At 39.2% G+C, this 24,808-nt stretch overlaps 1 protein-coding gene across 12 annotated transcripts in view; it reads left to right on the forward strand.

The window, feature by feature from the left end:
• cspg5a (chondroitin sulfate proteoglycan 5a) overlaps positions 1 to 24,808 on the forward strand; it is a 59,277-nt gene that overhangs the window by 30,840 nt on the left and 3,629 nt on the right. Inside the window, exons 3-6 of one of the 12 annotated variants that reach the window (XM_082551921.1) lie at positions 9,286 to 9,474; positions 17,082 to 17,238; positions 20,291 to 20,347; positions 23,923 to 24,024. In XM_082551921.1, coding sequence (XP_082408047.1) covers positions 9,286 to 9,474; positions 17,082 to 17,238; positions 20,291 to 20,347; positions 23,923 to 24,009 — 490 coding nt within the window. In that variant the 3' untranslated portion in view covers positions 24,010 to 24,024. The remainder of the gene's footprint in view (positions 1 to 9,285; positions 9,475 to 17,081; positions 17,239 to 20,290; positions 20,348 to 23,922; positions 24,025 to 24,808) is intronic. The other 11 variants (XM_082551913.1, XM_082551912.1, XM_082551919.1 and 8 more) reach the window with 11 other exon arrangements.

Consider the following 24,808-nt stretch of genomic DNA (forward strand, 5'->3'; position numbering starts at 1 on the left):
CCAGATCGAGTTTACTAGTGTATGTGTGTCTGTGTGTGCGTCTTGCAGCTTGATATAATTAAGTGAGGTTTTGAGAACCAACAGCAGTTTGCATTCATTTAAGATTTCATGATCAGGACATGGAAACACACAAAATACCCACTTAGATGCACACAAACACTCAAATGCTCTCACACACTGGATTATGGGTGCATGAGGGATCACCTCAGAGTCACAGAGCGTGGGGGTCATGGAAGCAGCTCGGAGTTCAAACACACAGGAGATTTACAGCTGAGGAGAACGCCAGGGAAAAAAGACACGCACGCATTAACAGACACAGTTTGTTTTTGCCAAAAATCTTGTCTGACATAATGAATCGCTGGCTGCACACACGCATACATATTCACAAATTTGTTTTTGGCCAGGTTTGTCTAGCTGCAGGTTAGCTATGTTTCGATTATTAGCTTGTGTGTACACAGAAATGCAAACAGACACACACACACACACACACACACACACACACACACACACACACACACACACACACACACACACAAACAATTCCAATCCAGGTTTTTTTCTAATCTATTAATCACTGTTCAGAGTCCATCATATCTCTCTGTCTCTGTTTTGGTTTCTGCATGCTCTTATTTTGAAAGAATTGTAAAAAATAAATAAAAAATAAATAAAATAGTCTCTCCTGCATTTTTTTGTGCTCTATCATAGTTTTCCCCCTTTCCACAAAATCCAACCAGATGCTCAAAAAGATGATTGAATTGCAAAAGAAGTTGTGATTTAAGAATATAATCACGACACTTTACTACAATTGAAAAAATGAAGTAAAAATGCCAAAGAGGTAAAAATGTGATTGCACACCTGCTGGTTTTTGTTGTTGTTGTTGTTGTTGGGTTTTGGGGTTTTTTTGGGTTTTTTTTTTAGCAAAAATCCAATAAAATCAAAACCATCTGCAGTCATATAAACCTAAAAAAACAAAAACTGTGAGAAAATCCAGTTAGAGAGTTTAGTAGCCTGAATCAGCTGTGAGATGAATCAAATGTAATGCAGGTTTCATATGTTTATATCCCCACAAAATAGGTTTTGCTTATAATCTTGGAGCCACAGTGCTCAATGTAGCTCAGCTAGTATGGTTAGTGCTTCATCTTAGACTCTTTAAGACATAAACATAAGGTGGGTTGGATTTGGCTGCCAAAGGTTCAAGCTATCTATTTTTATTCTCAGCTATACTAACAACACTATCTGCACTGAAATGGTCAAGTTCAGCAGAAATAAATGCTGGGTCCGATCTCCTCTCTACATTAGTGGTTGTAAGTGGATTTTGTTATCTGTTCACCAACATTTCATTTTTTCATTTCATTATTTAATTGCATTAAGATGAATCCATTTGTCAGCCTGTTTGGGAAACCCAGAGCATCGTTTGATCTAATTTACTGTATTCCTCTCAGGGTCACACACACAGAAGCTTTCAATGCACACATCCCCCACGTAATTCCTATAGTTAGTGTGACATGGGACACATCTGCAAATCTGTAATTGGTTTGCAGTTTATAGTGTTGCGTGGGTGCTCTCCAGGGATACAGGGGTTTTATGTAAATAGGTTTTGGTTACAATCATATCTGCAGCTCTGTGCTGAGTGACTCATTTGCAACATTAAGCAGCCTCAGTTTATTTATAATAGCAGGAAGCTGAGTACTTACAGTCAAGCAACTCTGCAGAAAATGATATGTAAATGTGACAAGCCAACTGAATGTGCTTAATTGGGTGTTTATATTTAGATGTTCCAAGCAGGCAAGCATATGCACCAATATATGTGCGTCCTTGCCTAGCTTTACCCTAAAATTGGAGCAAAGTCGTCCAGCACAATGCCTCTAAACAACACTCTTTCTGAAATTTTTTAAGCTAAATGTAATACATTGATCGTGTTGTGACATTTCAAATCCCGTTCTGTTTTCAGTTCAAGGATTTACCTTCGCTGGATGATTGAATGGTCCAGTTTTTAACCCTCTGTGGCTGCTAATGAGGCTATAATGGTTTCATCTGCATAATGGAAGCCGATGTGGTGATATTTTATTTAAGCTGGTTTGTTTTGAATGTACTGCAGATGATGTGATGCCTCAGGGAACTCTAAGTGGATGGCTAATAAAGAGAAAAAGCATCTGACCTGAAATAATACAACAATGCACATTAATAAACCAAAGTGGCCGGGATTACAAAAACAGTGTCTCTTTGTTCATTTATCTCTTTTATTTTTTGAGTTGTTGCAGAGAGCTCCCTTCTTAATAATCAGTTTTATTTTTCATTGTCTCCTATCTGATTATCTAGTGTCTCATGTGATTAAAACAACAGCAGAAAAGCCAGTAAGTGGTGAAAGGTGTAAACGCTTTCAGCTGCATGGTGTTGCACACAAATATCACAACAGTTTATTGAAACAGTGTAAAGTTGGGCTAAATAACCTACTCCTTTTTTTAATCAGAAGCCGGTGCTCAGGTGGAGAGAAAGCAGAAGATCTAAAAGCATTTATGAGTCAAATAAGTCTTTGTTACTGTTACAAGAACAAAACATAGAAAACATCCAAACTCAAGACCAACTCTTAGAGATTACCGATTCTGTCATTGTATATGTGTATGAAAAGCTCGATATAGCTAATTCCATTGAGCCAAGATCAGAAAGATTTTCTATAAACTACAGTTGTCGAGACATTGCTCATGTTCTAGGACTATGGCGGGGAAGTTAGAAACTAGGTAAGCCTCAACAAAGGTTTTAGCACCATAATTTGGTAACCACACACCAAATATTAACTGTTAACTGTCTAAATGAAGACTTATCTGTCCCACTTTATAACATTTAGTATGTTTATATATGTAGATAGATTTAATCTGAAATGGGACTTTATGTGTCATTCAGTACCCGCAAGGACGTGTTTGATTGATTTTAGATTCATTCCTGACAACCTTCAAACAACTTTCTTCAGACAGATGAATGAGAATAGAATAGAATAGAATAGAATAGAATAGCCTTTGTGTCAAGTATTTAAAAAAACTGTGCAAGTTAACTAAGAAGTGGTTGTATTTGGAAATCAAAGAAACTCAGATCAGAGCAACAATTCTTGATTGGACTGAGGTGTTTCTGACTACACAGAAAGCAGAGTCCTGTACATACAGAGGGTAAAGTCTTTGAGTGCGCTGGTGAAGTCAAGGGTATTTTTCATGTACCCTACTTGATTCTAGCCCATTCAAACATAATTTCCTTGGTAAAACAAAACCAAGAAGCCGTGAACTTTTACTCTCTGTCTTAATTAAATTTCTAGTCTGATGAGATTCTCTTTGCATCCAGTGTTTCCTCGCTCTTTCCGTCAACGTTTTAAAACCAGCTCCAGTTTTATAATCCTGTCCTCTGTCTGAACCTTCCTAGAGCCCTTAGGAAAATGAGAATGTTTGTTTTCATTCAATAACAGAAACTCAAAGTTTTGTTTCAGAGCCAGTATCAAAGCTTATGTTTTATAGTTTTCAGACGCAGCGTGCCGTGCCCTCTCCTGTCCTCCGCTGGCCTTTAATCCTGACGTTCACCTCTTTCTGAATGACTCAGTTTTTCCCTTCATACTCATTCTGGAGTTATTGCATCAGAAAATGTGTTTTGCTTCAAGGAAAACAATGTTTGAAAAAAGCACAGCTTTTAATGCAAATCTGGGACTTATGCTAAAATATTCAGGAAACACCCAGCTTTGCTCTCTCTTGTCACCCCAGATCCAGCTCTTTTAGATAAGACATGTTTGGTTGTTTCTCCCTCTAACCTTCCAAAGACCCTGATAAAATATGCATCTCCCCTTTGCTTGTTCTCTCTTTACTCTGCAAAATAATCACTTTCCCTTAAGGAGGGTATTAAACAACAAAAACAGAAGAAAGCACGGGATGCCAACTGCTAAAAGTTGAATATGCTTATCATAGTTCTTCATGGGTCCACCTGGTTTTAAGGTGAGCAAGTTAGGCTATATTGCATGGGAGCTGCATGACAATTTGTCCAAAATCTGAGTAGCAGTATCTGCTTTTGGCTCCAATCCATCGATCGTAACCCTTGTGGTGTCCTCGGATCAAAAATGGTCCCTAGGTGAATGACAAACAAGCATATGGAAATCCCGAGGACACCATTGCTCTTGCACAGTTCCCTGTCCTACCCTAACTTTTTTCTCATTACCCCCCTCATATCCTCCATTCTCACCCTCCATTACTCCTTATCAAAGCTAGCAGGGGGTCCTATTAGCCATTCTGCACTGTTGTCATCCTCTGCAAGTTAAATAAAAACTCTGTCTGCCTCACTCAGCACAGCAGGCCAGCATAATCAGGTAAATATTGAGAGGATTTGTTAGCTCTTTGTAATGTGGCTCAGGATGCCCCAAGTCTAACTCCGATATATTACTGCCAGGCTACAACGTAGCTTTAAATGCGGCTGTGGTGAGCCGCGGCAAGGGAGATAATGATGGGTTAGGGAGGGGAAAAAAACTGTGCTGTGGGACACAAAGGGAAGGGCTGTGGGATATGTGGGAAGTGTTATAGAAGGAAGGACTGGGAATGAGGGAGGCTGTCTGTCATATCTCAGCCAAAGTGGAGTTGGGTGCTTTTGAAGGAGATTTAACAGTAAAAGTTTTTTCCTCCCTGATCAAGGGTCTTTTCCAGTTTGATTTCACCCCTTTTCAGCTGGTGGGGACGCGAGACTTTTGGAGGAGGAAATTCAATCCTAAAGATTCTCTTGGAAATTCAGCCAAGCCAAGCCAGCCGAGCTATTTCCTCCTGTGTCAGCCTGTTAAGCTGTGTTCCAACAATCTTAATGGAGGAAGCCGGAGTCATTCTTGCTGTCAACACATCCCACAAAAACAATGGAATTAGCTGGTAGTTCAGCTTTCAGTCATTTCTTTTTACTTTTCTACCTTCTTTCTCCTAATTGATTCCAAGTGCAATCAAACTTTAAAACAGGCTTTTATTCAGTACTTAATAATTACTCGTGATGCTTTGAAGTCTTGATGGCATGAATTTTCCCACAAACATCTCAGTTGGTCCTTTTCATGGTTCCTAACCCAACAGTAACAAAAATGACATCAGCTGACTGCGGGATTTCATGGGTTTCTGTATTGGCTTGATTGGCAAAGACCTTCCTCTGTCAGAGTAAGTCATTCAGATACTTTACACACTGGATATAAGAGAAATGTTGCTATTAGCTTAGTTCTTCTGTTTCACAATCAGAATTTAAACTAAAATCTCCTTAAAGTTTCTGGAGGATATCTTGTGTCACAGAGTCATTATTTACATCACAGAGTGAGCCCCGTTCTCAATCCCAGGTCATCAAATACTGACGTCTCTGAGACAGACACAGGCACTGGTGCCTAAATCAATGGCTCTCTTCGACAGCATGTCTCTGTGTCCTTCCCCTCAACCCCAACTAGCCCACCCCTCCCTGAGCCTCCCTGGTACTGCTGGAGGTTTCTTCCTGTTAAAAAGGAGTTTTTCTGTCCCACTTTTACCAAAATCTTGGTTCTCAAATTAAATCAAATCACTTTTATTGTCACATCACATGTGCAGGTACATTGGTACAGTACATGTGAGTGAAATTCTTGTGTGCAAGCAACAGAGTTGTGCAAAATACAATAATGTAAACAAGCAAAATACAAGAATGGCTACATCTGAAACTAATAAATATATGTACAATATATAATAGTATATGCATTTCTGGATGTGTATCCTAAATATTTTTCTACGTGTGTGTGTGTGTGTGTGTGTGTGTGTGTGTGTGTGTGTGTGTGTGTGTGTGTGTGTATACACATATTTTACAAATTAAATAGAGCAAACAATAAATAAAATATATAAAAATATACAGAGTTGAATATGTGCAAAACAGTGGCATTACTGTACAGTATGGAGTGCATAATGTTAAAGTTCCAGTAGTGAAGGTGAGGTGTCTATGACGTGTTCAGCAGTCTGATGGCCTGATGGAAAAAGCTGTCTCTCAGTCTGCTGGTACGGGACCAGATGCTGCAGAACCTCCTTCCTGATGGAAGTAGTCTGAACAGTTTATGGCTGGCGTGACTGGAGTCCTTGATGATCCTCCCCGCTTTCCTCAGGCAGCGCTTCCTGTAGATGTCTTGGAGGGAGGGAAGCTCACCTCCAACATAACCTCCAACCTCCAACCACCTACATAAATACAATTGAACTGAACTGAATTGAAAGATGAGTTGTAGCAACAATGAAATAAGTGTCCTAGTCCTAGCCCTGGTCATTATTAAAGGATATCATTAATAATAATATTGCTCTCCTTGTTCCTTTATCATTATTGTTAATGTGTCATATTAAGTGTCGTGTCCTTAAAGCCTTAAATGTGTGGGTAGCAAAACGTGAACTTAAACCTCAAAGGAGGAACAGCAACTGCAGCCCCTCTGTTGATGAACTGTCCCGTTTTCAAACATAATTATTAATTATTGGTATTCAATATCAGCACAGCCAGTGCATCAAAGCACCGATGCCAAAGGACACCTTGCTTGTATCCTTGTCCTAGCAGCTTCTGACACAACGTGTAAAGTATTTGATGGGCTACAATGGGAATGTGTTGGCAGGAGAGTGAGTGCATAATAACAAGTGTTAGCATGGTAACACACTAAATTAAAATGATTGATTATTGATGAATTTGTCTCAGTTGGAGTTTTGGAGACAAGCTGAGCTGTAAATTTAAATTCTGTTCTCTCATTTTGATGTTGATGAACTTTTGTGTATTACACGAATAAGATAGATCAGACTTTGGCTACACACTCATTACAGATAGGGTCATTGCTGGCTTTCGTTTTGCTCATTCCTTTACAACTATAGCAAGATTACGATATTCGACTCGGACTGCTGTGTTCAATCCTAACGTCAAAAAAAGAGTAAAAAAAAAATACAGTTGCACAAACTGAAAGGAGAGACATAATTCAGCTGGAGGCGCTTGACAAAGTGCAGGAGGAGGAGGAGGAGGAAGGAGAGACAAGAGAGATGAGGGTGGAGATGAAGGGAGAGAAAGAGAGCCACTGAACAAGAAAAGAAATCTTTAAGAAGACAAGCAGCAGGAGTGAAGAAGCAGGAGGGGGAGTGAGGGAGGGAATGGGAGAAAAATAAACGGGGAACTGGCCACTAACACAGAATGGTGTCCCTCCGGACCACTCAGAGCAGATGTATGTGTCTGATGGCATGTCAGCCTCACGTCTGCTCTGTTTGCCGCTCAGCTGGGTTGCCATGGTGACTAGCACATCCTTGCTCGCCTTCTTCCTTTATGCATCCGTCCCTTTCTCCCCCACCTACACCCTCCCTCTATCCATCTTACATAAACCTCTTACTTGTATGAATGCAGAAACACTCTGAGAGTGAATGCAGTGAAGTCTACATTTTTAAAAAAAGTGATATTGGGCTTCATCGCTTCTCTTTCTTGCATACATGCACGAACTCAAAACGTCTCCTGGCATGTTGCCAGTGTTTCCTTCAGCTGGCAAAATAAAAGCATCACGGATTCAGGAAGGATACAGGAAGTGAGCCAGTGAAAGAAGCCTGTTTAACATGTATGGAGCTCAGTCAGAGGGTATGAGCACCACCAGCACCTTTAATCACTTTTATGGTCCTCCGTTTGTGTAGATCTGTAGATCTATGGATACAATACGTGACACAGAGAGTAGCGGAGATGCAGCCAAAGCCAAAGCTGTCACCACACGAGTATTAATTAAGGTTACAACATGGCCTTTTCTGAATCTAGAGTCCCTGGAAGGTTTAAAATGGTTAATGCAATCATATATACCCAAATCAGAGATGCAATTAGCTCAGCTTAGCATAACAACTGGAAACATTCAATCTAATCTACTGTCCAAATATCAGAAATACACCTAATCAACATATGTAGAGTCGTTCATTTTTAAGTTTATACACAGGTTGTCAAAGTTTGGATGGATCAGTACCATTTTAGGACTGCTTGTTAATAATTCACACATCAGACAAATTAAATTATGAATGGCTGCTTTTGGTTGATGATGACCATTCTTTATTCTGGAATGTAGTTTTATAAACATGAGAATGGTAGAATTTCTTTGTACAAGCTGTGAGTTTAGACAAAGCCAGGGTAGCTCAGCTAAGCTTAATACCTCACAATTCTAGCTCTGTGACACACACACACACACACACACATTAGTTCTATTGATCTCCACATTTAACTGTTGGCAGGAAAACAAATGGGTGAAATTAAACTAGACATCACTGAGCATAGTTGGGATAATAAGCAAAAGTCCTTTAAGGCAAAAATGAACCTCCACTTTTTTCATCTGCATTTTTGCACTTGTGGCAGTGAGGTAGTGCCTCTCTGCAGCATCACAGTCTCATTAAGTGGTGAAATAGTCATTGCCATTTCACACGCCAAACAGTCTGTAGACAAAGCCATCTGCCCCTGTCGTTTATGTCCCCGGGCGGACACCGTACTCCGCCAAATGGCTATGAAGGGAGTCTGGGACTTGCATGGCAGCTGTGTGTGTTTTTGTGTGTCGACGTGTGTGTGTGCACACAATATACATCCACACATGGTTGCCCATATGTTTTGTGTTACATGTTCTAAACGCTAATATCTTTTCTGACTGTGTATGCGTGTGTTTTTGTTTGATGGCGAGTGTGTTTATAAAAAAAATCACCTCAGGCTGTTTTTCCTTTTTCACTTTCTATTTTCAGACACACATAGTGATGACTTTGTATATTTTTCAATAAAGCGTTCACAAACCTGCCGGCGACAAACGCTCTTCTAGTAGATGGCTTTACGCTGAAGGTTTATGTAACACGCATCATGTTGTGGAACATTTGGAGGACTTTTGGCAGCATGTAAAGAGCCTCCTGAATTCCCACATCTCTCTGTTTCTGATTAAAGATAATCAGAAGCAGAGAGGAAATCCTGAACTTTAATGAAGAGACTTTGAGTACGGAGGCATTCACAGCATGTGTGTTCATTAAATAATTCTTAAAAGCCAAATGTATAACTTGTAACTGGCTAAAACGTGAAACTGACAGGCACACAAAACTCGCAGAAATTGGTAAGACATGATTTTAACTCACTGATCTCTTTTTTCCTTCCCTTTCTGCTCACAACTTATTTCATTTCACATTCTTCACTGTTCATCGTCCCGGTCATATCTTTTTGTTCTGCTCTGTTTCCTCCCCTTGTCCCCGATTTTACTCTCTATATGTAATTCCACCTGACTCAATTTCTCTCTCAACCTGTCCTCTGAAACCTCTTTGTCTGCCTCAGATGCAACGTCCAGGACTACATCTGGCACAAGGGTGCCCGTTGCGAGTCGGTGGTTACTGAGTTCCAGGTGATGTGTCTGGCCGTGGGCACCTCAGCTCTGGTGGTCCTGCTGCTCTTCATGATCATCGTGTGCTTCGCCAAGAAGCTCCACGTGCTCAAGACAGAGAATAAGAAGTTGCGTAAGCGCAGGTGAGGAGACGACAAAAGTCTGAAAAAAAGTTGGGTTTTTTTACCCTTATTTGGTTTGTGCCTCAAAATAACAGCATGTAAAGATTAGTACCGCTGATGTGTGTATGGTAAACAAGACAGTGAGAGCATTTTGGGGCCAAAATGGGTAGGGTGCACTGGTCTCTTACAAACCAGTAAATAATTATGATCATAAAAAGTGACAAAAACAAATGCATTTTGTTTCAACTAGGGCAGGACATCTTGAATAAACATTCAAACCATGATCATCCTACATAAAAATATTCACTGAGTAGCAGTAATTTATTAGTTTAGATCAGGGGTGGGCAATTCCAGGCCCCGAGGGCCGGTGTCCTGCAGGTTTTAGATCTCACCTTGGGCCAACACACCTGAATCACATGATTAGTTCATTACCAGGCCTCTGAAGAACTTCAGGACATGTTGAGGAGCTAATTTAGCCATTTAAATCAGCTGTGTTGGTTCAAGGACACATCTAAAACCTGCAGGACACCGGCCCTCGGGGCCTGGAATTGCCCACCCCTGATTTAGATTCTCATAAATACTTTTTTAAAAGTGTTAAATTATATATTTGGGAATGGGTGACTTGGCTCTTGCCAAAGTAACATTTGAAGTCACTTTTCGCTTTAGAAGTGCTGCTAGGCAGACACAACCAAGTCCTTTGATATGCAAAGCTCACCTTGTACTGTTGTTCACTTTAAAAATACATATCTTTGCCCTTCTAACTCTTCAGTACTAATAACGAATAATCCAAAATCTCAAAATCTTCCTTTTATTTAAAAAAAACCTGGAAGTTGTTTATCTTCCCATTTTTATTAAATACTGGATCTTCATCCAGCTCAAAAAAGAAAGGATCTAGTTGTTTAGTCTATCTTCACTCTGTCTGGCAATACCACCAGCCTCTGCATGTTAGATATATTTTTGTTAATGCAAACAAGAGCTTCCAGAGAACAAAATAAAAGATGGTTTAAGTCCGCTGAGTAGGGAAATTCTGAAGAAGAAATAAACAGATAAAACCCCCTCTGTCATGTATCCTGCAAACTCCACACTCAACTTTCACTTACTTCATTTTTTTTTTACTTTAAAAGATCAGTCAAACAAAACTAAAAACTGGGGCCTTTGGGCAATATGATGCAGCAGATTTATTATCAGCTACTCGGCAGTCGCTGTGTCTCAGCTGCAGTACATTACTCCCTCCATCGATGACTCAACCAGAAAACAGTTTATTGGCTGGCACTGCCGTTGGGCCAAAGTGCCACCCTGGCTTGTGTTTGTGTGAAACGACAGAGAGCGGCTGATGCAGAGAGAGAGCACAGGGGAAAATAAGTTTGGTAGAAGGAATCTAAAAAAGATCTGTTTGAAATATCTGAGCTCGCAAGGTCCTTGGACCAGCATGTCTGAGCAAGTGATGAAATCAGTGGTGTACAATAAGAAAAAGGAAAAAGTACAGAGTTTAAAACCGCAGCAGGATTGTTTTCAGAAGTTTGGCTGTGAAACATGTTGATCAACAGGCGGCAAAGACTGAAAATAATAATAAGAACCAAGAACAGCAGAATTTCAATGAGTATGATAAGCACCTCCCATTGAGGGATCCTGCCTCTTTTTAGAGAGCACTGATCTACAACAACAATCTCTGATTAATTTAAGGGACCCAAACCCAAACTTGATATTATTTGAGAAACAATTTCTGTTTTTTGTAAAAGTTACATTTTAATTAAGAATGTTGCACCATTTTAATTTAGATGTTTAGAGGTGATTAAAGGGAGCTGAAATCACAGAGTGAAGATTTCGTAAAATGTCAGAGGCTCGTAGCAGAATTACAGAAAATATTAGAAACGTAAAAAAAGAAAGGCAGGTGAGGTAAACAATAACACGAGTCTTCCTCTCTCAGAGACAGGGCTGCAGAAAATGCTTGTGTATTTTTTTTTTTTTTTACAGCAATTACTTCTCACATCTCACAGCAAAGTTTTCAGGAAAGAATGACTCAGAACATTTGAAGTAAAAGAGATTCAGTGCTGAGCTCAAGGACGAAAGAGTGAAACTGCAGCTTTTCTGCAGCAGTACAGCGACTGCATAACCACAATCACGACATGCACGTGTCAAAATTTTTGACAACAGTGGAAATAAATGAATAATGTCCTTTTACCATAGACTTAAACCTTTGAGGTTAATAGGATGCTTGGTTATAGAGTCAAAAATCGAGGTTAGTCTGAATCCAGTTTCTAGGACAGAGAATAGTTTAACGCTATTTAAAGTGAAGCTAAGAAAGAAAAATACAGGTATAAAAGTAGGAGGAGAAGGGAAAAGCCAACAAAGAAAAGGCAAAGAGACGAGGACAGTCTGAAGGAATGCAGGAGGAAGCCAGGGGTGGGAGGGGCGGCATGGAGAGCTGATGGCGAGCAGCCGGCTGAAAAACTGATGACAAGATAGATGCGGCAGGCAGTGCAAAGAAGAAAAGCAGGAAAGGTTTTGTTCTGGTTTTGAGGCATCCCAAGTGTTTTTGATGCATGAAGCATATTTGATGTGAAGGATTTTTCACCACCACTGTGGTTGAATGGTTTCATGTGGTTCAGATTTTTAAAAATGTTTTCAGCCTAATGTTTTATGATTAATTGACCTGCCTCATTTTTGAACTGCTTTAAACATTTTTGGAAAAAATAACTGTTTTAGTTTCTTACAGCACACGGGGATGTGTCGAGCATTTTGCAATCATCAAATCTTGAGATACTGGAGAACGATTAGCATTTCTTTTTCAGTCAGTCACTGAAGTAATTTCTCTGCACTGCATCTTTAATTACATTGATGTTACTAGAGTGTATAGAGAGCTCTTTAAGAGTTCAGATGTAAAGTTTTGCAGATTGAACCAAAAGTAATGAATATCAAAATGTTTAGTTTTTAGTTTAATCACAAGAAATAAGAAAATTAAACATTAAAGAATAAGACTTAAAAATGAGAAACGTTTGTGCATACTTCAAAATGCAATATGGGGTCAGAACATTAGAAACACACATTTTTTTTGTTAAAAAAGTAATTGGGGGCTTTTATTTTGAAAAAGTGACATATTAAAGGATGCTGATACCTTTCTACAACAAACTAATGGATTTTATTTTGATAAAAGATATTTTCCTGAACATCCTGGTCATTTTTCACAGCTTTAATGCATTGCATCCTAAATGATTAACACCTATAAGATGTGTGTTTTTATGTGAGTGTGTGTCATACCAGTAAACATTGGGGCAGAAGAGCTGTGCTGGATTCAGTTAGATTGCACAGATCACTCCCATGTATCTAATGACCTGACCACTGAAGATAATACTTGGGATATTTGAAGACCTGTATATGTATATATGTGTTGCAAAGAATTAACAAAAAATGCTCTAATATAGGAACTGCTTTGGCCTCTAAAACACACATTGTTAGTCGTGTTCAGGACAATTTATGGAGTTAATGAGGGACCTTATTCTGTAACCACGGGACACACTTGTAAAAATGCACAACGCGAAAAAAGGCTGATTCTTTGATATACAGGACAGTGAAGGAGAAAAAGAGAGTGACAGACAGATTGCAGGGCTGGACTGAATACAAGAAGAGTGGGTGGGGGTTGTTTCGGCATTGCTTTGCCAGTCCTGGCGTTTTAGTGATGATCTCCCTAGCAACAGAGCTGTTGTGGATGAGAAGCATCACGGATGCAAATGTGAACCCAAGGACCGGCTCCTCATCACCAGATCCCACGCTATAGTGTTTATTTTTAGCTTCACTGAGAAGGTTATCTTCCTGCTAGTCATGGTAATGGAGATTATGGACGATGAGGATGATGGTGAGAAGGAAAAGTAGTGCAGTCAGTAGCAGCTGTAATGCTAGTGAGCAGAAATTAAAAAAAGGGGGGGATAGGGTGATGTCAGTGGTACTCTGGATCCAGCTGAAAGTAGGGCAGTCTGAACAGGCAGAGGGGAGGGAGGCTGGGAGAAACAGGCGGAGGCGGGGTTGACCTACATACAGCTGTGCGACCTGAGGGGTGTGAGCGGTAGGGTGCAGCATGAAAGAGACAACAGAGCCTCATCAAGTGGTCGGCAAAAGAAATCAAAGAGGAGCAAGAAAGGAGAAAGAAGCAAGAGAGCATAAAGGAGAAATGGAGGCGAAGGGCGACATTTTAGGGGAGTAGAAAGGAGGGCAGGATGAAACAGGCAGAGGGACTGTTGCAGGAAAGAGAAAGTGAAAGAGGAATAAAAGAGGGCGGATACAGAGAAAAAATCTCAACGTGACACAGAGGAGAGTGTGTGTGCTTCTCACAAGCCTCATGAATACATGCGACTCCCACACTCCCCCATCTGCTTTGGGTAATTGCAGTGTTTCTCTGCCGCAGTCGAGATCAGACCCAACATCCTGGTCGAAGATGGAGCAGGGGGAAAAAAAGAGAGAACGGGAGGGAGGAGGAAGAGATTGATGAAGTGCTATGAAGCATTTTCAAATTCCTCAGGGAATTTCATCTATCTGAACAGTAATGAGCTTTTTTCTATCTCGAGTATTTAAATGATCAAATTATAGGCGTCACCTATCTGGAATCAAGCTGAATACCAGTTTGTTCATGTAATGCTGTTTATACTAACTGAAGCTGCTCATTGTCATTAATGACAAATGCTGGAATGAGATTAAACATAGGATCCTGAATCAATTGTTACATAGTTACTATTCACCCCCACCCCAAAAAAAACAAACTTGGTTTCACTTTTAGGAAATAATATGTTTATTTATTTGTTAGAATTAAACATTAGTAGATGCTATAACAGTAACAATAAGACAAATTCAATCAAAATGACAGCACCAGTATGAAGTTAGATTGACCCATCCATCCACCCAGACCTTCTTCAAGACAAATAATCTGGATATTATTTCAAAATCCAGAACGACTGTTTCAACCTTGGTCTGTCTGACTTATCATAAGCACTATACTCATTACCCTTACCTGTCTGATAGATTCAAGTTATGTATTTAACTGCTCAGACTACATATGCATGTTTTTATTACGTTATACTGCAGTTTATTGTTTCTTACATTTAATTCTTTGATACTAATTTCCAGCTTTACCAGTATGTTCATTTAGTGACCAATTTATCACCCCCTGTACTTGTCACTGGCAATTTTCAATAATCAAAAATTACCAAACCTGTAGGATATATTAGGGCTCATTATTGTGAAGGAAATAATATTAAGGAAAGCCTGTTTAGGCAGGTAGAAAACGTCATGATACCTGCAGCTGCTATATGGCTAATTGTGAAGTTTTTCATTTGTGAATCTGCACAAAACTCTGCAACAAGTATGTAAATATATATTTGTTATCTTAGGTGCAGCATTTTAACAGCCATTGGCAGAAAGACAGCAGAGTGAATGGTCCAAAGCTGGTGATGCACTTCAGTGTCTCCCCCTCTCGTGTCATTACCTTGTTTTTCCTGTTCTGTGGTTCATCAAATATAAATCTCAGGAATGCGGATCAGAGAAGCAGTAGTGTTTTTTGTGTGTCTGTGTAGTAAGTAGATCACAGCCTTTTGTTTAACTATTGATAAGAAAGGGATTTAAAATGTTAAGAGGCTCAGGATAAAGGTTAATATGTGCGTGGGACAAATAACAGCTGACAAGACACAAATCTATGAAACTCTGCTACTGTCTGCTTTGACCTCTGAGACACACATCTCTTTGAGTTAAGAAGTTGAAGTGGAAGAAAATAGAAAGGGAATTCCTCTTTGCTGCTTCTCTCCTGAGATGAAAGAAAAGCCAGAGTGTATCTGTGTCTGTTTCACAGCAGTACACCTCGTTTTCAGGAGACAGATTAGATGGTGAATGACAGAAGCGCCATAGTTTAAACCATACTGCATATGTCGTCAGTGCTCCATTGTGTGTGCTTAGTAACCTAACATACAGTAAAAATATGTTCCTTTATGGCGTAAGATGGAAAAAAGAAACACTTTGTAGGAATTTTCAATACATGTTTCTTATCATCAGAGGAGAAAAGGAAATCTGAGCTATACACAGATGAAGTTGGGTTGGATGGATGGGTCAACAAAATATTAGATTTTAGCTGCAATTTATTTACTCTTTCATTTTTTTAAAAGGCAGTTTTTTTTGTTTTGTTTTTTTGATTTTTAATTTTTGTGCAATTCCATATGAATCCCTGGTTCCATCCCAGGAGGAGATACAAATCCCTTTGGGATTGAGTCAGGAAGGGCATTGGGTGTAAATAATCTGCCAAATCAAACATGCGGAGCTACCTGCTGTAGCAGCCCCTTGTGAATAGGGGAGCAGCCAGAAGTAGTTAACTGCTTTTTATTGTAACAGTGACAAAAATAGTCTTAAAATGCTAATAAATAAAAAATAATAATCAATCAAGCCAATAAAACTGTAGTAAAACAGTTAAAAATCTAACATCAGAGCATTAAAATTTTAGGACCTGGTGCAGATTTTGCATGCCTTTTGCTGAAAATAGCCAATATACAGCTGCTTCTTTAGGAGAATAATGATTTTTTTTCCTCCTACATCCATGTTCTGATCAGGGAAGTGATGTGTGAAAGCAGGTAATTTCACCCCATTAGTGTCTGATTAAATAAAAGATTGTTACATCAGTGCTCGCATTTCTAATTCCTTTCTGAAAACTGCTGATTGAAAACAGCAGGTTTCATTTTGCAGGGTTTTGAACGATGTTGTAGGTGGACAATCCAGACTTTTCGCAACCTGTAACCACCAGATATTTTTGCAGTCCAAGACTCGATACTGCTTCATATTGTGGCGGGGGATGTGTATAATGTATTTGTATGGTAGAGATTTTTATTTTCCTAGATTTTATTAACACAGATCAGTTGCATCAGTCGTGTCAGCTGAGTTGAGAAAAAGCGAATCTACACAAAAGTATGTTTTTAACTTGTTTGGATTTTTCCCTGTTTTAAACAATCATTGGTCAAATGTGAGTCAAGGTGAAGTCTTTTGACTGATCCAGGTATCCTTTTATTCTTAGTTCGTTGCATCACAGATAAAATGTTTGTGTCTGATTTTTTCTGACAAGCAGAAGTCCTAATCTTTTGCTGTCTGACTAATGCTGCTTTCTTGCTTTTTCTCTCCCCTTCTATCTTTTTTGTCAACAATGTAATCTTTCCCTAAATTTGTCATTTTCTTCACTTTTTCCTCCACTGATACTTTGGTATTTTCTCCTATGATCCCATTTTGTTTTACCATCTCTCCATTTGTCTTCTTCTTGTCGCCTAATGCCCTTTTCTTTTTCACATCATTGCTGCATCTCCCTTTTTTACTTGCTGGATCCTCAAATTGGCAACTTACATTTCCAAACCTGGCCCTGCAATTTTCCTACCGTTACTCTCGTTACTGTCATTCTTTCTTTCCTCATCTTCGCTCTTTTCCAACCTTCTTTTTTTGTCCTCCCAAATTCACATCTTTTCACTTTCATCTTTGACCTCGCTGCTGTGCTCTGTATTTTATTCTTTCCTTCTCTGAATTTCTCAACATCTTTATTTTTTTCCATCTTTCTTCTCCTAATTGTTTCCTTCTTTTTTCTCATCATCCTCTCCATCCCATCCTCTGATGCCCAGCAGTAAGTACCGGCCTTCATCGGAGCAGCACAATGATAATTTCTCGCTGTCCACCATCGCTGAGGGCTCCCACCCAAATGTAAGGAAACTGTGCGACACCCCTCCTAACGTCCCTCATGCCCGTGCATTGGCTTACTATGATAACATTATCTGTCAGGTAACGTGGTTCTCGCCTCTATCTCTCACCCCTTTTTCTGCATCTCCCCCAAATCCTGCCCGGGCCCTCGACTCTCCTCCAAATGCATGGGCATGAGTATTCTCCAATACTCCGAGGTGTGAAATGCTAAAGGAGGGGGATGGGAGTGGTCATAGTGCAATAAAGAATGGTGGGAGTTTTCTAAAATACTGCAGGAAATCTAAATGCAATAAAAGCGAGTGGGCATCCATGCACTCTAATAATTTCTACCCTCACATTCATAGGATTTTATCTAAGAACAAATTTAATCCATTAATCAGAATATCACATGAATTAATTTTGAAGTTAAATTTGAGCCTGTTTATCACAAACAAATCACACTCTTTTTTTCTACAGGTTTTCCTGTTTGGTTTTTTTGTCTTTGTAATACCTCAAATTCTTATTTTAATGAACCAAGATGAAAACTCACATAACATTAGAAGCTATTTTGCATCATCTGCAAGTTGAATTTCATCCCATATATACATTTCAATTCCTGGAAAAACAAGAAAAATGCATTAAATCTCTCAATTCTTACATTTTAAAATTTAAATTTAACACGACTTCAAGTTAAAGAGCATAAACATGTGAAAATATGCTGTTCTGTACTATATACGGTACCCATGACAATGAAGTCATGTCCTGACTTATATTTGTAATATCTGCACAGATAGTCAAGGACCTTTAGCAACTGTAGATCTACACACTGCATTTTCAATTATCATTTTAACACAATGAGAAAAGCTAATTTGATTGAAACTTGAAGAATACGCCTTTTTGAAACACTTCCTGTTGTGGATCGTCATGTCTACAATGTCTTTACAATGTGAAACAAGTTTCTCATTAACCAACACAAAGGTCCCGCATGTCATACAAATGCTGTTCTCAAAATCACTGACAAGCTACAAATATGTGGACTTAGATGTCTGCTGTTAAGTTATGAAGCACCTTGAGGCGACTTTTGTTGTGATTTGGCGCTATATAAATAAAATTGAATTGAATTGAATTGAATTATGGACTGTAATGAATCATAGAAATAAATACCCAAGGAGTAACTGAGCTCCCCTCTGTGACCCCTCCCTATCCCATCTCTTTCTGATCACCTCTTGCATCAGGATGTCATGGCATGCCTGCTCTGTCGCTAATATGCGCCACCCAGTGGCCATATCAGCCACCGCAGCTTTGCTTTGCTGCTAAGAAATCTGTACTTTTAACAAATTGTCTGCTTGACTTGTTTATCCTGAAAGTGGGCGGGGAAATGGGAGGGTTTTCTGGATTTCTGGGGGAGGAGAAAATGGGGAAAGGAATCCCAGAACCAGGTAAGCTTTTAAGGGATATTCCCTGGACATGGTTGGGGTTATCAGGATAAACATCTGAGATGCAACGTCTCGCTGCTGCCTGAAGGAGGCAGCAGAGATTCGACAGGTACCTCACTAACTGAAGCATGGGTAGCTTGTAGAGCTAACGCTAACGTTGTAGCAGCATGGGTAGTTGTAGTGCTACAACTGCTAAAGAGTTTGTTTTGTTTTCAGATTTTAAACCTTTTGAAAATGTGGTACCACCCTCTAACAACTTTGTAGGTTTTTTCGGGTTTTTTTGTTTTGTTTAGTTTTTTTGTTTTTACTTTATGATTATCTTTAATATTATGCGACAGCATAGGCTAGCAGTTTTTAGATGGAAAACTGTCACAACCATTCATTGTAACCACACCTAAATACCATTTACCATTTATAACCCTGAAATATCTAAAAACTCAAAGCAGTAAAAAAAAAAACCATCATCGTATTCTAACATCGTCTCTTAGCTCTCCTTCCTAACTCAGGACAACCCATCAAACCCTGCAAATTACCTCTCATCATTGGGTTGAATAGTATTTGTAAACTGTTTGCACAATTTAAGCTACACTGTGAGATCTACACATAATTCTGACGATTATGTATAGTACACATTTCTGATGCAGTGTCATACATATCACTGACTTATAGTTAGCTGGTGAAAATGAACCAAGAAATGCAGGAATTTGCCAGAGAAGACAGTAAAAAAAGAACCCACAGGCTACCAAACATGGAAATGTAAAAATGCCTTTAGGACTGTTGTGCAAATATTTTCCATCACAGTATTTGGTGAGAAGGATAATATTTATTTACAAAAATATACCTTTAAGCACAAGGCTGGGTTACGATCACCGTAGCAATGTCAGGCTTCACATATTTATCCTGCAGGTCTATTAATTTATATTTGTATTCTGAATTAAGATTTCCAGTGTTTCGAATGAACGTTTAATAAAAAAATGCTAGTGCTATTGAGAGTGAGGGTGTCCAAGGGTAAAAGAAATAAATCAGAATATATAAAATATTGCAAGTGATTATTAAATCATTTACTTATGTAACTGATTTCCTTCTCTAGTATCTTACACTATCTTAAAGTTTCCAACTACTATTCAACCCAGATTAATTTTGCAACAGGTTTGCCAACCACATACAAAACTGACCTTTCCATATGAACTTACCCAAACCAAAAACCACACGAACTCACCAGTTTTCCCCAAATAAACCCCAAATAATCCTCTAATAAAGCAAATACCCTGAATTCCCTTCCAAACTAACAGCGCAGTGTCTGTGCTATGAAGGCTGAGACCTGAACAGAAATATCCAAAACTGTACGTACTGTGGTGATACAGAGTTACAACCAGGCAGCACCAGAGTCCGCATCTGTAGCCAGCTGGGAATATCAGCTGACATCCGAGAGGAAGTCTAGTTACTCCTACTATTGGTCTCTGTCTCCAGTGCTCCATCTCTCTCTCTCTGTTTTATCTGTCTCTATCTCTTCCTGTCTGCCTCCCTCTTCTCCCTCTGCCTCTCTTGCCACTTAATCTCTCTGTATCACCTCTGATCTGCCGTGCCTCTCGCTACTTCTCTTTCTTTCTTTCCGCTTCACCCTCCTTCTTTCTCTGTCCGTCCTTATCTGTCTTTCTGAGGATGCCTTGTATGGTTTTTGAGGAGTATAACCCTTTGCCCCATCCCCCTCCCCTCAGAAAACCATGAGCAGATACACCTGGGAGTGTAAGACCAAAGAGGAGTCCGACTGTGAGGTAAGATCAAATCCCAAATGTTAGATAGTCCCGATCCTCTCTTCCGCCTTCCCAAACAGCTCTTTCATTGTTACTGTGGCCCTGTCAATCACCCTTTTCAACTATCAGTGAATCAATCTGAGCCTTTCCCACCCACAAAATCAATAAAAGCCAAAATAAAAACGGATAGTAAAGTCAGAAAAACATGCTATGTTAGAGCAGAACACACAACTAAAATTAACAAAGACAGCCAATATTTAGTGTTGACCTGACATATTTACATTTGGTAAACTTTGGGCTCCATTTAATATTAATAAGAATTAAAAGTATGGCTTTATATAATACCCTTATTTTTCCAGCTTTTATGGTCTTCAGGTGTTTATTTTGTTTTTGTTTTTGTTTTTTTAAGCAGTGTTAGTATGTGTTAGCCAAATGGATGCAAATATAACTTATTTGGTAGCATTAAACTGACAGGTTTTTTAAAGGGCAAAAAAAAAAGCATTTAATTTTGACTTGTGTAGCTAATTACTTTTGGCTGCTCCCTTATTTTCTGAGAGATCACCACAGTGGACAGATCAGATTGGTTAGATTTTACACCAGATGCCCTTCCTGATGCAAACCTCCCATTTATCCAGGCTTGAGACTGGCACTAGGACTCGTGGGTCACACTAACTCATGAAGGCCCTGCGAGTGTAAGGCACATTTAAATATATATATATATATATATATATATATATATATATATATATATATATATATATATTTCAAATTTGAGGGGCTTTACACTAATATTCTACTTCCAGATTTTGAAAAAAAATTGCTAGCTAGCTCATGAAAATGGAGTAATGTCTTCTTTGAATGCAAAGCTTCATTTATTTTCAGTTTTTAAGACAGAAAAAAGAGAATATTTTAGACATGCCGGCTTTAATCTGACTATTCTTTTGTTAATCTGTCACATGAAATTTTATGAAAGTGAGATACTAAAGTAGCCCTTTAACCCTTTTTAAGCATTTTTTTGTAACACATAGCATTTAAATTGGTTACGTTCCTCCAGCAATAAAGATCCAATGCCTAGAAGTTAAAAAATCCAGTCTAACAAAGGCATAAAAACAGCATCGCTGCTGCCACAAGGAGCTGCTGACCTTGTGAGGTCCTTGTCACATGTCCAGACAGCCACTGTACCACCTCCATAACACACACAGGCACACATGCTGAGGCTTTAATGGAAGAAGAAATACCATTCAGAAAAAGACGAATTTACAGAGAAATTGAACCCCCTCACACAATGCCATTTCTGCACAATAACACAAAAAACACTCAAAGTTTCCCGGCAGTAATAGAACGCTTTGTGTTTCATTCACCGTGGTAGATTGAACCCACTTGTCCCTAATCTTCCCTTCACAGAAATTCAGCAGAGTCCAGACACACAGTTTTCTCTGCAGCAAACCCTGAAATGAAATTGTTTTCTGTCAATACTAAATAAATTCCACACAGAAAATGAGTTGACCAGGCAGAGCTGGCTGTAATTTCTAAGAGGATTTCATTTCCACTGACTGAATTGGCTCTCAGACTGACTTATCATAACAGAATTAACCTGAAGTGCAAAGGCTGCAGGTTTGATGTGTAAATCAGCAAAGAAAATACTAAATACTCTCTTTAAAAATGATTTCGTTCTTATGATCCTTTGTGCAGAGTGTGATCCATGTGGTCTTAAAACAACAAACTCTGCGATTAATCTTTGATCTCGATAATAAAGTAGATAGTTGAAAACTTCTGACTTTAAATTTGACTTCTCTGTAGGTCATTGTGACAGCGGTGAACTGTTGTTGCTATGATTCATGTGACTGTCCAAATTTTTCGAGAAAGGACGCAGCTTTAGAATCACTTAAATAAATAAATAATAAAAAGGTAAGTGTGAGTGCATACAGGTACTTAACCATTTGCAGTAATAAAATCCAAAGAAATTGTTCTTTTATGATTAATTCTACTAATAATTATTTGTTGGTAAGACCCAACTTCCTATTCAGTGACTTGTTTCGTTAGGGGAATTCACACCACTTCAGCACAGGCCTTTAAAAGACATAAGACTATATGATGTTTGCCCCTCCCAGAGCCTGCTCCTGCAGGTTTCTTCCTGTTAAAAGGGAGTTTTTTCCTTCCCACTATCACCAAGTGCTTGCTCATAGGGAGTCATCTCATTGTTGGGGGTTCTCTGTATTATTTCAGGATCTTTATCTTACAATATGAAGCACCTTTAGGCGACTGTTGTTGTGATTTGGCACTATGTAAATGAAATTGAATTGAATTGATAAAATGCATACAATGTAGCATATGATTAAAACTCAAAATACTCCATATTCAGATCCAAGTCAGGATGTGGGAGTGATGCTTGCCATGCTATTCCTTTTTGGATTAGTCACACAGTCACAGCCGCATTGTGCAGTGTCCCGACTGCCTGCCTCACCCTGTGCTTCCCCCTAACTCTGCACAGTCCTTATATAGACACATATCCACTCAGGGGCAAACATCAGTCAGTAAACTCAAACAGCTATGTATACACATGCGTGGTGGCATTCCTTTTAATACAAGCAGGCAAATATTAGCAGACACACATGCATTCCAGTACAAATATTTTAATATGATGTGTGTTCATGCATAATGCTAATGCTAAAACACACAAAGGTGTATTGACTCTTAAACACTGTTAATCAGCTGCAGAGAAAAAACTGAAGAAAATATTGATACATAAATACAACACCATCAAAATGTTTTGTAGCTAAAACACTAAATCCTTAAATTCAGGTCTCTGACAAGATCCAAAACATATTTACCCTTTTACTTAACAAAAACCCTCTATGTTTATTATTTAAATATTTCTGACTTTGGCAACCATAAATAGTGTGGGAGTAGGGCAAGTGTGGAGAGGCTTAGGATTTATCATTTAATAATGACCAAAGAGTATTTATGTCAGGTTAGGTAGGGGTGGAGAGAGGACGCAAATGCAGGACTCTTAATGGTGATGTAAACCCAGAAACACAAAGTTCAAATGTGAAACCAAAATAGGTCCAAAAACCGAAACACAAGGACTAGTGAAACACATGGAGGGGACATAGGGAGGCTTTATAGACATATACATGAGGAGCATTGAAGATCTGGCACAGACTGAAAGTTATAACAATCTGAAAGGAGGGAAAGGAACAAAAGCATAACAAGATTTGAGAGAAAACTAAGTAAAACAGGAAATAACTGAAAGACAGAAAGACTAACATCAAGTTTTATTATATTAAAATTACAGTGATTGCAAATGAATCTTAAGTGCAATATTCATTTATTTCCCAAAGCTTTCATGCAATTTGCAGGACCATTAAACTAAATTGGAATCCAGTACACAAGAGAAGGACGTCAGGAACTGTCCATGTGCCTCTATCATCATCATCATCATCATCAAAGCCCTGTTTTTCTCTGTTCCCACTCTCCCAAAATGAAACCCACTCAAAAGTCCTGATGACTCTGTGACTGCTGCCCACTCAATGCCCACACCCCTCTCCACCCATGCACTAAAACATTGAAATCCAACAAACACAAACATTTTACAGTTTCACGCTGACGGGAGGAAAGAGGGCCCCTATCCCGTAACCATGGAAGTGACGTATCCACACGTCTTGCCTGAAGTTACTATCTAGGCCAGCAGCCATCGGGTAAATGCTCTCACTGCTCTTCCTTTCTAAAAAAGTGCCATTGAATTTAAACACAAACATTCAATTAGGGGGTGTTTGTGAATGGCACAGGCCCCAGGGTCTGGAATTTGATGTGTGCGTGCGCACGTGTTTGAATGAATGTGTCTATCTCGACATACTCTGTTTGTGCTTGCCTGTATGGGTGCACCCTTGCGGTTGTGAGTGTGACAGAGAGGCTCAGGCTGACGCCCCAGGATGCCTCAGCTCAGTAGGGTCGATGATGCCATGCAAAATTAATGGAAGCTAAGAGGCTGGAAAACTGAGCTAAAATAGACTCTGCAATCAATTTTTCCCCTCTGACCTTAATTAAATTCAGATGAATTAAACTGAAACCTCTAAAACACAACAGTTTTCTCCCCCGGTGGGTATGTATGACGGTGGTACCCACAGATAATCAAACAGGGTTAGTTTACTTTTGTTCATTTTCTTGTGTTTTGGGACACTAAATGGTCACGGTGGAGGTGAAGCAGGAAGACGCTGGGTGCACTGCATGAGCAGTCATCACTGTCCATGGGGTGTATTGTAAGGGTTTTGCATGTGGATGTGCATGTGCTTCCTGGGTTCCCTGAAGGTGTAAGGAGGGCGGGTGGATGGTGTCGCTCATGCAGCTCACCTCAGTGTCGCCTCAACCAAACACAACATACCAGCCAAGCATGATAAACAGCAGAGCTTTTAAACCACTGAAATGACTGCTACTAAAATTATTTTTGCTTTCAATACCTTCTGTTTTTCCTGATGGTATTTT

This window comes from Aulonocara stuartgranti (assembly GCF_965226115.1).
Source record: "Aulonocara stuartgranti genome assembly, chromosome: 11".
In the NCBI taxonomy this organism is placed as follows: domain Eukaryota; kingdom Metazoa; phylum Chordata; class Actinopteri; order Cichliformes; family Cichlidae; genus Aulonocara; species Aulonocara stuartgranti.